The sequence below is a fragment of the Seriola aureovittata genome, chromosome 3 (assembly GCF_021018895.1).
Source record: "Seriola aureovittata isolate HTS-2021-v1 ecotype China chromosome 3, ASM2101889v1, whole genome shotgun sequence".
NCBI lineage: Eukaryota > Metazoa > Chordata > Actinopteri > Carangiformes > Carangidae > Seriola > Seriola aureovittata.
Genome location: NC_079366.1, coordinates 12740395 through 12755555, shown reverse-complemented (window position 1 = coordinate 12755555; position 15161 = coordinate 12740395). Strand labels below are relative to the sequence as shown.

At 40.2% G+C, this 15161-nt stretch overlaps 1 protein-coding gene across 3 annotated transcripts in view; it reads left to right on the top strand.

The window, feature by feature from the left end:
- The window catches only part of prkcaa (protein kinase C, alpha, a), a 141699-nt gene that overhangs the window by 69990 nt on the left and 56548 nt on the right, over positions 1–15161 (top strand). For all 3 annotated transcript variants that reach the window (XM_056372075.1, XM_056372076.1, XM_056372077.1), the window contains exons 4-5: positions 5228–5339; positions 6849–6977. In XM_056372075.1, the coding sequence (XP_056228050.1) occupies positions 5228–5339; positions 6849–6977 (241 nt within the window). The remainder of the gene's footprint in view (positions 1–5227; positions 5340–6848; positions 6978–15161) is intronic.

The following is a 15161-nucleotide window of genomic DNA, read 5'->3' as shown; positions in this document are numbered from 1 at the left end:
CTCATCCGCCTCAGCTGCACTTTGTGTTTAGTGGTAATTGGCAAAGGATAGGATGCTAACATGCTAAACTAAGATGGTGAACATCTTATACCTGGTAAACATCAGCATGTTAGCATGCTGAGATTAGCATAGCTCTAAGCACTGCTGTGCCTAAGTACGGTTTCGCAGAGCTGTTATCATGGCAGCAGACTCTTAGTCTTGTTTGACTGTTGGTCAGAAAAACAGCGATTTGAAGACTCAATTTTATGCTTTGGAAATCTGATTGTTGTTGTTAGTTTGTGACATTTCATTGACTACTAGTTTAATCCATTAATTGAAAAGAAATCAATATTTCAATCAGCAATATAAATGTTTGTAGAGACAGTAAAAACAGGAACTGAGGAACTCTCACACTCACACAGGTACTATCATATTGCCAATTCAGGAGGCTAAGTGCCGGATTTCATGAGCCTCAGCAGTGGTTCACCAAGGAAATTTTAAGGAATGGTTCAGCCATCAAACGTGGATGTGACAGTTGGTAAAAATACATGATTCATCTGCAGCTGAATGTGGCTGTTAGTTGCCATCACTCATTCATGTTGTAGATGGATGGAACAAAGCAAAGGGTGGGGGACGGGGAGACGGGACGAGAGGATAATCCTTCAGGATCAGCTGTGTGTGGGTGGACATGAGTAAGTGCAGCTGGCACACCCTCTCTCTCTCTCTCTCTCTCTCCCTCTGTCCCTCTGTCTGTCTCTCTCTGTCTCTCAACGGTCTGTTTACCTTTCTCTTTTTCGTGTTTGACCCTAAGTGACACACTGACTACTGGCCTGTACATGGTGTGGTCTTGGCGGCAAATTGAGTGTATATATGTATCGTGTAACTTGCTTTATCTCTGCATGAAAACATTGACTTCAGAAAATGGAATAGTTATATTTAATATAGTCATATATTAAAGTTAATAATTCGGCCATTGTAATAAAAAATCATATTAAAGCATGATTCGGACATTCTGTTTCCTGCTAACCAGGCTGCGATAGGGTGAGGAATATTAGGTGTTCTGTCAGGATTCTCCGTTACTTGACTGTATTGTACGGTGTACGGTGGTTGCTGTAGCTGTGATACTAATGTATCTACTGTGTGTTTGCACAAAATGTGATGTTGGAGGACTTTAAAGTCACTCAAGATGATGGACATCTCAGACAAGCCGACCATCAGCCTGTAACTGCTCGTGTCATGGTGGGCAGCCTGAGATGTGCTGAACAAGCGAGAGTCACAGACGTATCCAGAAAAGGAGAGCAGAACATGTCCACTGACTGTGTGAAATATTTATGTTTGAGACTTGCATACACTTTATGTAGGTGTGATATTTACTGTCCTTTAGCACTAAATCTTCATTATGTATTTTTAGAGTTTGCGCTGTCGTTGATTAATTACAATGATTTAGTGATTACTTCCTCATTGCCGAGATTTTCTGCATTTCAAAAGTAAAAGGTCACTCCCTTTCCGTTTTAGATGCAGACCAGTGGAAACTGTGTCTAAGACATGTTTATGATGTATCAACTCCTTGGTACACAATAAAATATTCAAATGGTGTTTTTTTTAAATTGTCTACAGCAGCTGAAATGCTATCACACCTCTTTTGCTTCAGACCGGGGCTCACTTCTTACTTAGAGGAGTGGACAGCTGAAAGACAGACAAAGGAAGCATTGCTCTTTGTTCTGGAAAAGGTGCAAAGCCTCTGCAGACTGACAGGCACTGAAATGGCAGATTGGGAGCAAGATCTGAGGAGCCTGAATGAGTCTCTGTTGCCTTCGTCCAGAGGCCAGTGTCAAACAGACTGAAATGGCAAACAGCAGCATTGATCACTGTGGCGCCTCATGGTGTGATACTGTCAGCTCTCACTGAGATATATGCCCCCCTTACTGATGATTTATTTCTGCTGGGTCAAACTGGTTTCATTCATTTCACATCTGACACTTTCTCAACACACTGAAAAAAATAGGACACACATTCGTAGGAATGCTGTGCTTCTTCTCTTTCTCTCCTTCCTGGGAGAATGAAGCTCTCCTGTTTCCATGGAATACATAGACAGGTGTTCTTTCAACTAGATGCAGTAAAAAAAAAAAAAAAAAAAAAAAAAAGGAACGGACTAGCCTGGATAATGTTCTCAATGCAAATCCACTTAAAGGGATTCTAACTCTGAAAGAGATTTACAGTACAGCACAAATTGAGAATGAGCAGGAAAGCACTTCGAACAGGTCCTTGGAAAAGTGGCAGTTCTCCAGTGCGCACTCCGGTGGAGTGTGCTCCGTATGCTGCAGTTTGAGTGCACATAAGGCATGAATGAATGTAAGCATGTGACAGGGACCCTGCACTGTATAATGTAAGTGCTGCAGTGGCATTCTAATTAATCTTTACTGTACCACTTACCTTCAAGTGATACCCAAATATTATAGTAGTTGCAGTAACATGCGTACCATAGTACAGTACAGAAAAGAATAGAACAGGATGGTAACTGGTTCTGCTTGTTCAACAGATCACATCAGAAAAACTTCACATTTTACTTAACATCCACATATATTTACTTATGGTGGAGTTTGCTCCGGGTGCCATTTGTTTAGTTCAATGCCATATTTTATTGAATTGTAAATGTCCCGCAGTGACGGACAGAGTGCCAAATGAAATGGAGTCAGCTTATGAATGTTACATTACCATTTTAGTGCTGAATTGAATTGTCGACCGAAACGCTGAACAGGAGAATTCTAGAAGTGGCACCATGTATTATTTCTTTCCAGTTAAAGTCCCCAGATTGGTTCTGCTAAATCCACTGAATCATCCCTTGATGTGTTAACAAGGCTCTTCATTTTTCTCTACCGGTGAAGCACTTTCTCTCAGCTGTGTGGAACATTTGACCTGTCGTAGCTCTGTTGCATCCTCTTACATCTCTGGCTGTTCTGAATGTAGCTAAAGGTTACTCTTTATACTAAATATTACCTTATTTGAGTATCCAAATTATGTAATGGATGCTGGCCCAGTGAGTGGCGATGAGAATCTGATAAAAAGATTGGTGCTGCATTTACTTGAAGGGGGGAAGGAAGCTATCCATGCAAATACCAGGCCTGTGCTCAGGAATGGCAAATGCAAACGAAGCACAATATATGGGTTGTTTTATTAGTGCTGTCTTACAAGTCCACACAACAGTGTGAGGATACTGTGTAAATGTATTATGTTGTGTTAGAACAAACAGTAATAGATAATGTTTTTCTGTGTATTTGTGGTGATGGCTACAGGTCTGAGCTGGTTGCTCTATGTGTGTGAATTTCACTTATCATTAATACTCTCTAATCTATTATATTTTGACCTCATATATTGAATTTTAGAAAAATACTATGTGTCATCAGGTACCAATATCTAAAATCCAAATTATAACTCCGAACCCGAATCAACTTGGATCGAAGCACTTGATGAGTTTCAATATAGTCTGGGGTTTTTAATGATGTAAAGTTATCAAAACTTATTCGATGGGAGTCATTTCACGTGGTTAGGGGATAATGAAATCATGTAGCTTGACTGTGATTTTGCAGAGGCGTGCAAGAAGAGGTTCCAGCCTGTTTTACATCTTGTAAAATGCTCACGTAAGCACCGTTAAAACAGAATTGAGAGGTGGGTGATGAAATATTCCGCTTCCTTGTCTTTGGGAGAAGCTCTCTTGATTTGACACTCAATTTGTGTTGAAAAAATCAACACAAATTTTTTTAATAACATATGAGATCAATGCAATCAACATAAAAAAGTGTATACTATTGTTTTATGAAATGGTAAAATTAAAATAAGATGGAGTCCAGGACTAGTTGTATGTAGGAAAATAGTGTAACGTAGCAGAAGCCAACAAAGAGTGTAGCTACAGTATTATCTTTACGGAGATGTGATTTAGCCTCTAGCAACCTGTAGCTCCTTTACTACCCTTACATCTTACTGACACTAATGTGCAGTATTAGCCTGGAGCAATGAACTGCGATAATAGGAAGCTAATGAGGAATGAAAAGCTTTCATGGCTTTGATGAGTGTTTACACCCATTGACCGGAGAGCCAAAAGAACAACAATACATGATACTCATTTTTCTATTATTAGTACAATGCACACAGTCTCATACGGCTTCTGACACTTATGGAGTAATGACAATCAAGAAGCAGTGTCTTTTTCATTGTTTATGGTAATAACTGAGAATTTAATTGTGTTGATTCAACAAGACTCGGTCTTCAAGTGTGCAATAATTCCTAGATGAATCGTGTGTACTGATATGAGCATGGCTTTGAAAATTAATCATGTAATTGCAAGAGGGAAATGCACTGTATTTATTTCTTTGGTGCTCTTGAATTGAATGTTAAGCCCACTGAGTATGAACAACTCAATTGTCACACACTGTTGTGGTCAAGGAAGATGGAAAAAAAAAAAACCCAAAACCAAGATTCAATAAAAGGCAGATACAGATTGATTGGCTGCCACTTCAGAATGTACCAGAGAAGAAAATAACCGCTGACTGTGGTCAGCTGATTGTCTCCCGAGTGACTTTCATTTTCGTGACACACAATGGTGTTTTGTGATGCAGAAGGACAATTTCGCTTTCCACTTGTCCTTCAAAATCATGTGTAAGTGAAAGAAGAAAGGGACGCTGAAATCAACTGAAGTCGTTCTTCCAGGCTAGATTTTTTTAGAAATTATGGCCTTATGTCAAAAACCTTTAAACATCCAGTATTTTGCTGTTACTGAGGTATCAATGCACATCTGTCTGTATTTACTTAGCAACTTTCTCAAGGACACACATTTCGCTCCCTTTTCAAAACTCAAGAGTCTCAAGAGAACTTCATTGTCACCTGTGTATTCATGCTCAAGTACACAGTAAGGATAAAACGCATTTGCATTCTGGAGCCAGTGGTGCTGCAATTAACTAGTGCAAAACAAGACAGTCAACATAAGGTGCATAGACAGAAACAAAAACAAGCTCATAAGAGAGCTCATAAAAAATGTCTGAATCAGACGGTCGAAAGGCCCTTTTTTAATCAAACCACATTCTTAGTGATGTCATCAGCCGGCCACAGACCTATTAAGTCTTTTTAAGTAACATGAAGAAAATGTGTTCTTGCAGCTTAAACTACATAACAGCTGGCATTTGCTTTGTGTTTTTGCTCATCCCATTGTTTAAGTTTTTTTTTCATTCCTCTTTTCCTCTTTTGATTATTCCAGGATCCCAGAACAAAACACAAGTTTAAGATCCACACCTATGGGAGCCCCACCTTCTGTGACCATTGTGGCTCTCTGCTGTACGGCCTCATCCACCAGGGCATGAAGTGCGACTGTGAGTGATTAAATTTAATTTCTGTAACATCTCACTCAGTGTGTGAGAGAGATTTTAAAATGAGCATTTCATCAGATAAAACCAAACAACTGAAAATGAAATGGTTGCCTGTGCTTGTTTTAAACAGCTGATTCATGTGTAAAAATAATATCTGTAGCATAATATTTAACATTGAGTCTAAACTGTTGTTTATCAATACTATAAATGGCTGTTTAGATTGTCAATCATCAGTATCAAGAGGTTAAAGTTGTGAAGGAGGAAAATTAATCCTGCACTGTTCTGTTATACAGGTCAATGAGTCGTAAGTATGGCATGCATATGAAAATAATGGTTTGCTGTAAGTGGCTCTACACACATTATGTTCTGTTTTAGAGCCACTTTATCAATATCAGTGTCCTGATAAAAAAGCCTATTGTTCCTCTTCACGGAATATCACAGGTTTATGTATTTCCCCTCCTTCTTGACTTTCACTCATTAAAATCGCACATTGTCTCTATTTTCAGTCTGCAGCTATGTTGGCTGCACCTTGAACAGGCCTGCTATCAAAGCTTTACCCGGACTTTATTAATATCCCTCTGTCACTCCTCTTCTCTTTAATCTTATGTTAGTGGATTAAAGTCTGAATGCCTTAATGAGCTCCTAAATACATTATCCGCCACCTACTACAGACCACCAGTTATGCCTAATGAATGCTCCAGGGTGTACATAAATAGAGATGTGGAGCGGCAAATTATTTTGGCAGATCAATTTCACCTCTAATCGCGGCACAATAAGATTGCACTGTAGTATTTTTAAGCACTGTTGAGCCACAGGAATGTCACTGTGAGGCACGAAAAAAAAAGTAATTGTGAACATAGAGAGTAAAGTAGCAGCATGACCATGTTTCATTATTTTTCACCTTCTCACCTGGTGGCATGATGATGTAACCACTGGAAACTGTTCCCAATCCATGACAGGGTGGCTCAGCTGGCTGACACACATGCCATGCATGACATCACAGGGCTGAATCTGGGTCATAACCTTGTTATCTCCTCTCATACAGCTTTCAGAAAAGCAATCCTTAAATATTGTGCCAAACACGTATGATACATGAAATGAAATTGAAACATGTCCTTATATAGGTACAGCAAAGCAAAAAAACATTATTAAAGCAGCTTATAGTATTTGAATTGGAACATCAGGCCATGAGAGGCTGCGTACATGCACGCATTGCTTTTATAAGAGAAGACATTTTGTTAGCATAATTCATTTTTGTTGTAACAAGAGATCCTTGCTATTTAGAATTTAAAAATATACAATAATGTACTTACGGACATATGAAACCCTTGTATAATCGGTCAATAAAGAAGTTGAGGTGTGTTTATTTGGAAATTCACAACAGCATCACCATGTCAGTCATTTCTGAGAAAGCCCTGAGACAGTCAGTTTGGGTTGATTTGGATCAAATGCCTTTACCTGCGTGAAGTCCTCGTCCCTGATGTCTTTTATCTCCTCTCTCCGGCCCTCCAGCTTGCGACATGAACGTCCACAAGCAGTGTGTGATGAATGTGCCCAGCCTGTGTGGAACTGATCACACCGAAAGGAGGGGGCGTCTTTTCCTCAAGTGTGAGGTCAGCGTGGACAAGCTGCAGGTCACAGGTAAGCCTCTCCGCCCCCCTTCTCTGTCAGCACGCACTGAATCGAATGGGCTTAAAAATGCAAAGTGTGATGTATCTGAACTGACTGAGCTGACACGCTGGGTAAGTTTGTGTGTGTCTATGTGTGTTTGTGTGTGCGTGTGTGTGTGTGTGTGTTTGTGTGTGTGTGTTTGTGTGTGTGTGTATGTGTGTGTGTGTGTGTGTGTGTGTATGTGTGTGTGTGTTTGTGTGTGTTTGTGTCACTCCAGGTGGTTGCAGATGGTCGCTATTGTTCTGATTCAATTGAGCCTGGATCAATTTCAACACTATGCCCTTTCTGTCCATAAACCCTGACTGTCTAATTTCACACACACGCACACACACACACACACACACATTCGCTCTCTACCCCCTGCTGCCATTAACCTGAATTAAACCTCGCTTGGCATTAACTCTGCCTTAACTCGGCCTGCTTGTGATGCTGTGAATCCACCTGCTCACTGCATGACTGACTGGCCTTGTGACTATCAGCTATCAGTATGCTGCAAAGGCCTATTCCCTGTTGGTCCACAGATCGATAGAACCTCTCCTGCTAAACATTCTCCTCTAACAAGCAATCTGCAGTTACGACACACTTGGAAGGCAATCCCAATCCAAATATGTATTCCTGCAGTGGTGTGTGGTCTGCTGCGTGGGCCTCGTGTTGTTACTCTTTTTAAACAGTCACGACTTGTTCTGTGTTGGCTGGATTTTCTGATGTAACTGAATTGTCTCTGCAAAGCAAATTGAAAGCTTGATATATTGATTTATGCCTCATCGGACTTACATGTATACGGGATCTGAGCGCTCGGCTTGTGAGCAGGGTCATGGCTTTACGGTCATCTTTCTTCTTCTATTATTCATCAGAAAGCTTTTCTACACAGCCTTATCATTGGCTGTTGCTGTTTTAATTACTGATTCCTCTGGTTTCAAAGAAACCAGGATGTAATGAGATACTATTAATTTAACGTAATGAATGGTAATGATATTATATTTTAGAGACTATTCCAATCAGTTACAAATCTTACATTGCATTAGTTAATATCATCTGAACAACTAAAAGAGATTAAGGCATGCAAACTACTTTTTTTTTTAAAAAACCACAACATGTTTCAACAAAATCTCAGTTAATCATAATAAAAGCCAAAAGATTTTTGGCCTGATAGCAAATCCTTGAAATTAATTTTTTTTTTTATCACTATCTACTCCTCCCACACTGTGCTGTTCATTTATGTGTTTATTGTTTATCTGTTTTTTATGCTTATTCATCATTTGCATGCCTTGGCAATGCACACTTAAGTAGTTAAGTGCATAAATCACATACTGCTTGCCAGTTTATTATTGTTGACTTTGCAGACAGTGTTGAATAATCCTCTCCGAGCAAATAATGGCTGAGCAGCTGCTGTGGTTAAGCTGAGATAATTTCATGCGTAATCTGTCAGATGTATCTGATGTGACATTCTGAGTTCCCGGTTCAAGTCTGCGGTGAGTGCAGTCTTTTTTTTCTTTTTTTTTTTTTTTAACAGTTTTGAACATGAGGCCAAGGCTTGGCCAAGACCTGTGGTCCTTCAACATGGCTGCCACAGGAAGCTGCATCACTGGAGAGAACTCTGTTATGAATAGTAACAGGTTGCTCTAGCTTGCCTTGTGATGAAAGCAGTTATGATACCGAAATGTAGATGTATAGATTGCAGTACACATATTGTAAGTAAAACAGCAAAGCAAAGTTTATTACTGATGCTTTGACAATAGGACAATGGGACAGAGTGGACAGAGTGGACAGGGTGGACAGAGTGGGTTTTGTCGCATGAGTTTATTTATGGGAACATTGTGGTCCAGCAGTATATTTTGGTCCAGGAGCCCATTTTGCCTCGTATTTGGAGGCATGCTGTAAATCCCCCCCAGCCGTGATGGTGCCTTAGCACGTCTGCTAGAACAATAGTGACGGCACTGAGCTGATAGCAGGCGCACATAATCATTCAATTAGCCGGCTAACAGGGGTCAGTGCATTTCAAGACCCCAGCATTGAACTTCACTGACTTATTCACTTATGAAGTTACTGCTAGAAGGTACAGGGCGAGAAGTGGGCGTTGAAGCGGTTACGCATGGATAACACAACACAAAAGTTAGGAAACAATTATTTAAGTAATGAACAGAATTATCATTATCTGTGCACTAAAGCATTCAAGTCTGCTCTCCATACTTGAGTGTAGTATTAGTGTTATTAGTGTTATATCGGTGTATCTTTGTGCACAGTGACCTGATTGGATTTATACTAAGCACACTGACCATTGGCCTCAACTATATATGTAAAAAGTAAACTCAAATGTTGGGAAAGATTGTGGTTACATAAAGCGCTGATTATGATTGACGATGAGTAATATCATGCAAGATCTTGCCAAAAGTCTGGTTGTCACCTTTGGCAAGTTTGCTTTTCTCAGCTAGTTCATTAACTGCATCAATGCTCATGCTCAGTTTTATTTCCTGAAGAATGTGATACTTGTAATTGTTGTAAATACTGTGTTAATCCCACCTAAGCCTTTAAAATAGATTATAAAAATGTAACATTGAGATTGTCTTTATGGTCAAGTGTTGAAATACGTAAACAGTGACAACAGTTTAAACATGGTTGAGATCACTTCAGAACATACTGAACCAGTCAAATAGTGCACAAATATTTATTCAAGATTTTGGGCTGAGACCTTGCTTTTCCCCCTCTCTTACCGGACTCTCTCATGCACTATTCATCTCCCACAGGCCCCTCGGCTGCCTGAATGCACGTCCAGTTGATGCAGTCAAAACATTTTATACTGTTAAAAGATGTTAACTGCGCTAACTTGAATTTCAAGGTGAAATCTTAGTAACAAAGAGTCAGAAAACATGCTGCACAACACTTGAATCAACAGGATTGGGTTTAAAGCTTGCAAAATAAACTCCTGTCAAAAGTAAAGAGTTTTTATGCTCCTTCCTCTCCCTCTTGACATTCAGTCTCATCTGGTCTCTCAACTCAAGACCTCATAATATCCTGCTTGATAAGATGGCTATATTACTGCTGACCTTTTTCACACAGTGTTTTGCTTTAGAAAACTTCCAGTTCAATTGTGCTTTAATTTGCTGCTGAAACCAGCACTGCCACAGCCCGCTGTTAACTCATGCACGTACAGTATGTGTTACAATGTATGCATATTTCACACTCATATGTGCGTAAGTACATGAGTGTGTGTGTGTGTGTGTGTGTGTGTGTGTGTGTGTGTGTGTGTGTGTGTGTGTGTTTTAGTTTGAGTGAAAACCTGCAGACTCTTGGCCCTGGTAAATGGTAAATAGCAGCCTATTCCTGATGTGGACACAACATGCATGTTATCATTTGCATGTGTTCTCTTATTTGTGTGTGTGTGTGTGTGCATAGGTGTGTGTATGAAACTGCTGTACCAGCCCGCAGCCCACTCAGGCCAGATTGCATTGCAGATCACATTAGCTGCTGTAGACGCCTTGCAGACAGCCTGCCAAACAGAATTGTGTTACATGGTTGAGGAGTTAGAAAGAAGGTGCAGTGGATGGAAGCAGGAAACATTACATCATTTTCAGATGTATCAATCTACAAACACAGGTGTGTGTCGTATTAGGATGTGTGTGTGTTTGACTGTGTATTTGTGCATACATTTTGTTCGTACATAGTGTGTAGACAGCAGGGGGGGGGGGGGGGGTGACACTGATCTAGCTGTTTATGGTCAGTAAATACCTGGAAACTGTCGGCTGGTTGCTATAAACCACAGTGTCTCGTTTTCTATGTATTCACATGTCAATCATAGTGTAAAGATTAACCGATTACTTTAGCCCCTGAGTAATTTGTAAGAATTGTGATTACCTTTTCAGTAATTCATTATGTCTCTCATTTAACTTGTCCAACACTGAGTATGATTCTTGCACAGAAAACAAAGGTGTAGCTGTTGACACAAATCTCGAGTTCCCATTGGTCGCTGCCAGAAGTTAAAAAAAATCTATTCTGAGTAACTGAAAAACATCTGCTTTAAATTATCAAAGCCTGTTCTATTTCTTCTGAGGATTGTTTTCTTTTTTTTTAACTTCCACAATTCAAATAAAAGAGTAAAGTGCGCCGACATCTGCTTTGGTCTCTGAAAAGTGTTTAGTTTCTTTGTTTTCAGCTGGGTATTGGCCAGTAATAGTTTCTACACACACACACACACACACACACACACACACACACACCACACACACACACACACACACACACACACACACTCAAATTTCTTTACTTACATGAATTTCACTGAAGCACATTTGGTCAGAAGCCCCAAGTCAGCTCTTCTTTCAAAAAGCCTTATTGTTTAAATTTTGTATCTGAATTTACATTTTTAATTTATCTTAATGATAATTAGCAGCAACAGCATTTGGCTGTCTAAATCAAATCACCTCATTGTGTTTTGCATGGAACAAGAGTTCTCCTCAGTCTCTCTCACACCTGCAAACTTTTTAATGAGAATTTTGGAAATGATTTCATACCAGATGTCTGGTAAGCCAGACCGGTCTACAAGCCAAAGCAAAAGCAACTACAAAGTTATAATGTAACAAAACATATGGAAAGAGATTGAATGTCCAGAATAAGTCGAGACGGAAAAGCTTGGTTGAGCGAGTGCAAAACGATGAGGGGAAGAATCCCTCAACCAACCTCACAGCGCACATATATTCAATTGTGAGTGAAGAGTGAGACCCAAAGTTAAAAGAAATGAGTCACTCAGAGACACTGAGAGAGATTTGTGCAGTTTCCAGAAGCATGAGTTGTGAGAATGTTTTTGTCAGTTAGGCTGACATGGAAATGTGAGGGGAGGTGCTGAAGAAGACAAAACAAGTTCTGTCTCTCTGGTGAAGGACAGACGTAGCCCACTAGCCTTGTCCTCCGCCTCTTATTCCTGCTTACACACAGCTTCCCTCTGTCCGTTGGTGCTGAGGAAGCCACCCTCCCTGTTTGTTTCAGCAACACTATTGTTCATTGACTCTGTGCACATATCCAGAATACAAACAGCCACTTGGAAGAGAGGACAATTCTGCACTTTCTGTCCATATTCTCTTTTATTTATACTTTTCTTCATCAGTGCGTGCGTGTGTGTGTGTGTGTGCGGGCATGTGCGCGCAACCCTTGTCGCCTGCAGGTCCTCTGGGAGTGTGTGAGAGACAGTGGTAATAATTACATTTCCATTTTGTTCCCTCGTTGACTCACCCAATTCTGCAGCAAAGCCTCATTTAAGAAGCCCTCTTCTCTCCCTCTCACTTCCCTCCTCTCTTTTTATCTCTGCTTTAACCTTTTCATCAGATTTTTCCTCTTTGCCTCAGTGTCCAAATGTGTCTCTGCTATTTGTTACATTAAAGCTGCTGCAGGAGTCAATATGTTTTATATAGAGGTGCAACGTAGGTGTGTGTAGGTCAGATCGGTGCTCGCAGCAGATATAGATGTGGGTGGATCAGGGAGACCGGTTTTGCTGTTGAACCTTCTGGAGGTGTAGTGACACTTTACAGTAAAAGACAAAATGCACCCTAAAAATTGTTAACACTCTCTGGCTGATGGAGCTGGCAGTGATCTACCTTGCATCTCTGGGGCTATTTTACTGTGGCCTTTGATGTATTCTTATTACTGTAGATAACTGGCAAAATGTAGAAAATGTAACATCAGAGAGAGATATTCTCTGTGCTGCTACGCTGAGGGTAAGGTGAAATATTAATAGTAAAATTTGGGGTCTGTGAAGAGAGGAGACCAGAATTGCATGCAAAAAAAATTATCTTCAGTGGTGCATGGCATCAATCGCTTTTCATATCGTGATACACTCACTGCCATATACCTTCATACAGAAAATCATTGTTCTCTTGCATTCTAGGAAATGTAGGAAGTCACTAGATGAACAAAACAAATCCTCGATATGTTCTTACTTGCATTCATCCAAGTTTAACAAGGTGTTTCATCAACTCCTATCTATATTATAGTTGCATTTTCTACCTATCTTTAACTCTTTTATCTATTTTTTTCTTCATCTCAATCTTATATCCCCCCTATCGCCTCAGTTTCGTTCTTTTTAAGGCTTTTTTCACTTCTTCGCTGTTGCCAGAGGCAAGTCTCAAGTATCAGGTTTTAACTCTTAATACTGTACACATCCTCAAAAAGAGCAATCTCTTGTCTGTGTACTTAAAATTCAACTGAGTGTATGGCCTGTTTGTGTGTGTGTGTAATAGTTTTAGCCAAACTCACATAATTGCAAAGGCTTGCGCTTGCAGACTCACTTGGTTGCCCTACTTCAGTTATTTCTCCATATTTAGTAAATTTCTTTCAATAAATCGGCTTTGTTTTACTCTCATGTCTCCACTCCTTTTGTCTCAGTGTTGTTGCACATCCTTCTTCTTGCTGATCGGAGTTGATCTATTATTGAAATGTCATAGTTCTCCCACTTTGTTTCATGATTTAAGTCTCTAATTTGATATCTTCATATTCTTGATCACAACACTGTTCTGTGCTGCATTCAGCTTTCCACAGTCAGTTTGTCCCTCCATGACAACAATAAGTTTCTCATTCAGTCAGCCGGTCATTAAAACAAAGATGATATCCTGCCTTTTTCTGTTGGCACTCTGAATCCAAGGAAGACTCGCTGGAAGGCAGAGTTGGGGTTGGATCAAGACTCCGTCTGGGGTTTGGAGGCAGCCTGCGGGCTGCCAATTGATAATCACCGCCCGGCAATCTGAATCCCGCTGATTTACTGCCATTGCTTCCACTCGGCAGCCTTTTTCTCGCAGTAATTTTCATTTCTTTGTAGTGTCTGAGTCATTGTGCATGAAAGCCAAAAGCTTCTTGCCAAGAGAAAATTTACTTTAAAATCCCGCTATTACATTTTCCCATAAAATCAAAGTTAGATGGAGCAGCTGACAGCACTTACTGTGGCAGCACTTTCCCATTGCAGGGAGTTGGCCGTGGCTACAGCAGTGACTCCTGTTTTAATGGTCTGTAGTGAGCTCTTTGGTTGTGTAACAATGTAGTTGTAGTTAAGATGTAATCTATCAGAATAGTCGTGTAGTTTTTTATCATCTAGAATAATCTATAATTCACTAGATATCAGTCCCATTACGGTTCATAGTGAAGATGCAGTAGTCTGGTCACTCTGCTCATTTAAGCTGATGTAATATTGCATAATAAAGCAAACAGTCCTGCTGGCCAACATTTAAGTCGTGGGCTTTCAAAGGAGCACAGAGCTTCACTGAGAGGGTGGAGAGTGAAACTCGTGGGTTAAGGTATTTACACAGGGAGGTGATGAACAAACATGGCTGACCTCATATTTGACGAAGGGTCACCTGGTGTCAGCTGAAGACAGGGCTTTGTGTGTGTCTGTGCGCAGGTTTTCACAAATCATATAAAGTTATGAAAGAACGTAGGAGTAAATGAAATTCAGTGGCTCGCTTGTAGTAACACTGTGCACCCAAAAAGATGTCGTGTCCACACGCCGGCTTCAGATAACAGATCCTAAAGAAAAAGTGAACCACTGATAAACCCTAACCCTGCTCCTTAAAGATCAGACTGGCTTTGACTGTACACAAAAATATGAACAGTGGTCTTCTTTCCAAACTCTTAGATTGAAAGATCTCATGTGCTGCATTTTGACAGCAGTTTTATTTAACATAATAATTTCACTATTTGCAGTCCAGCTCATATTTGGACCTTTGATTTCTACCATCACTAACCCAGATAATATGCGCCTGTTTGTGTAACATACAGTATGTTGTTGACAGTTACATATAGCAATGAACAGGGGTTACATTTTTTGAAAAAAAAAAAAAATCTAGAGGAAAAACACGGGGGTCTTGGAAATATCAACCTTTACTAACAGGCAAAACCTTAAAGAGCAGCTGTGTGTTGCTGTTCTTATCATTCTTAAGGACATAACACAGTGACATCCTCCTCATCTTTTGCAGTTGGTCTCCGTCATATTAAGACTCACACATGCACAGAGAGACTTTCTCCTTCTTTCAGTGAGTCTCTGTGGAGCTCACAGAACAGCTGAACTTTGCTGTGGTGAGATTTTTTGCTGCCAGACTCCCAGAAGTCATGTCATTGGTATTCCCAGTCTGTCGTCGCTGCCCTGCCTCGACTCCCTCTTCTCAGCATGTTTCACAC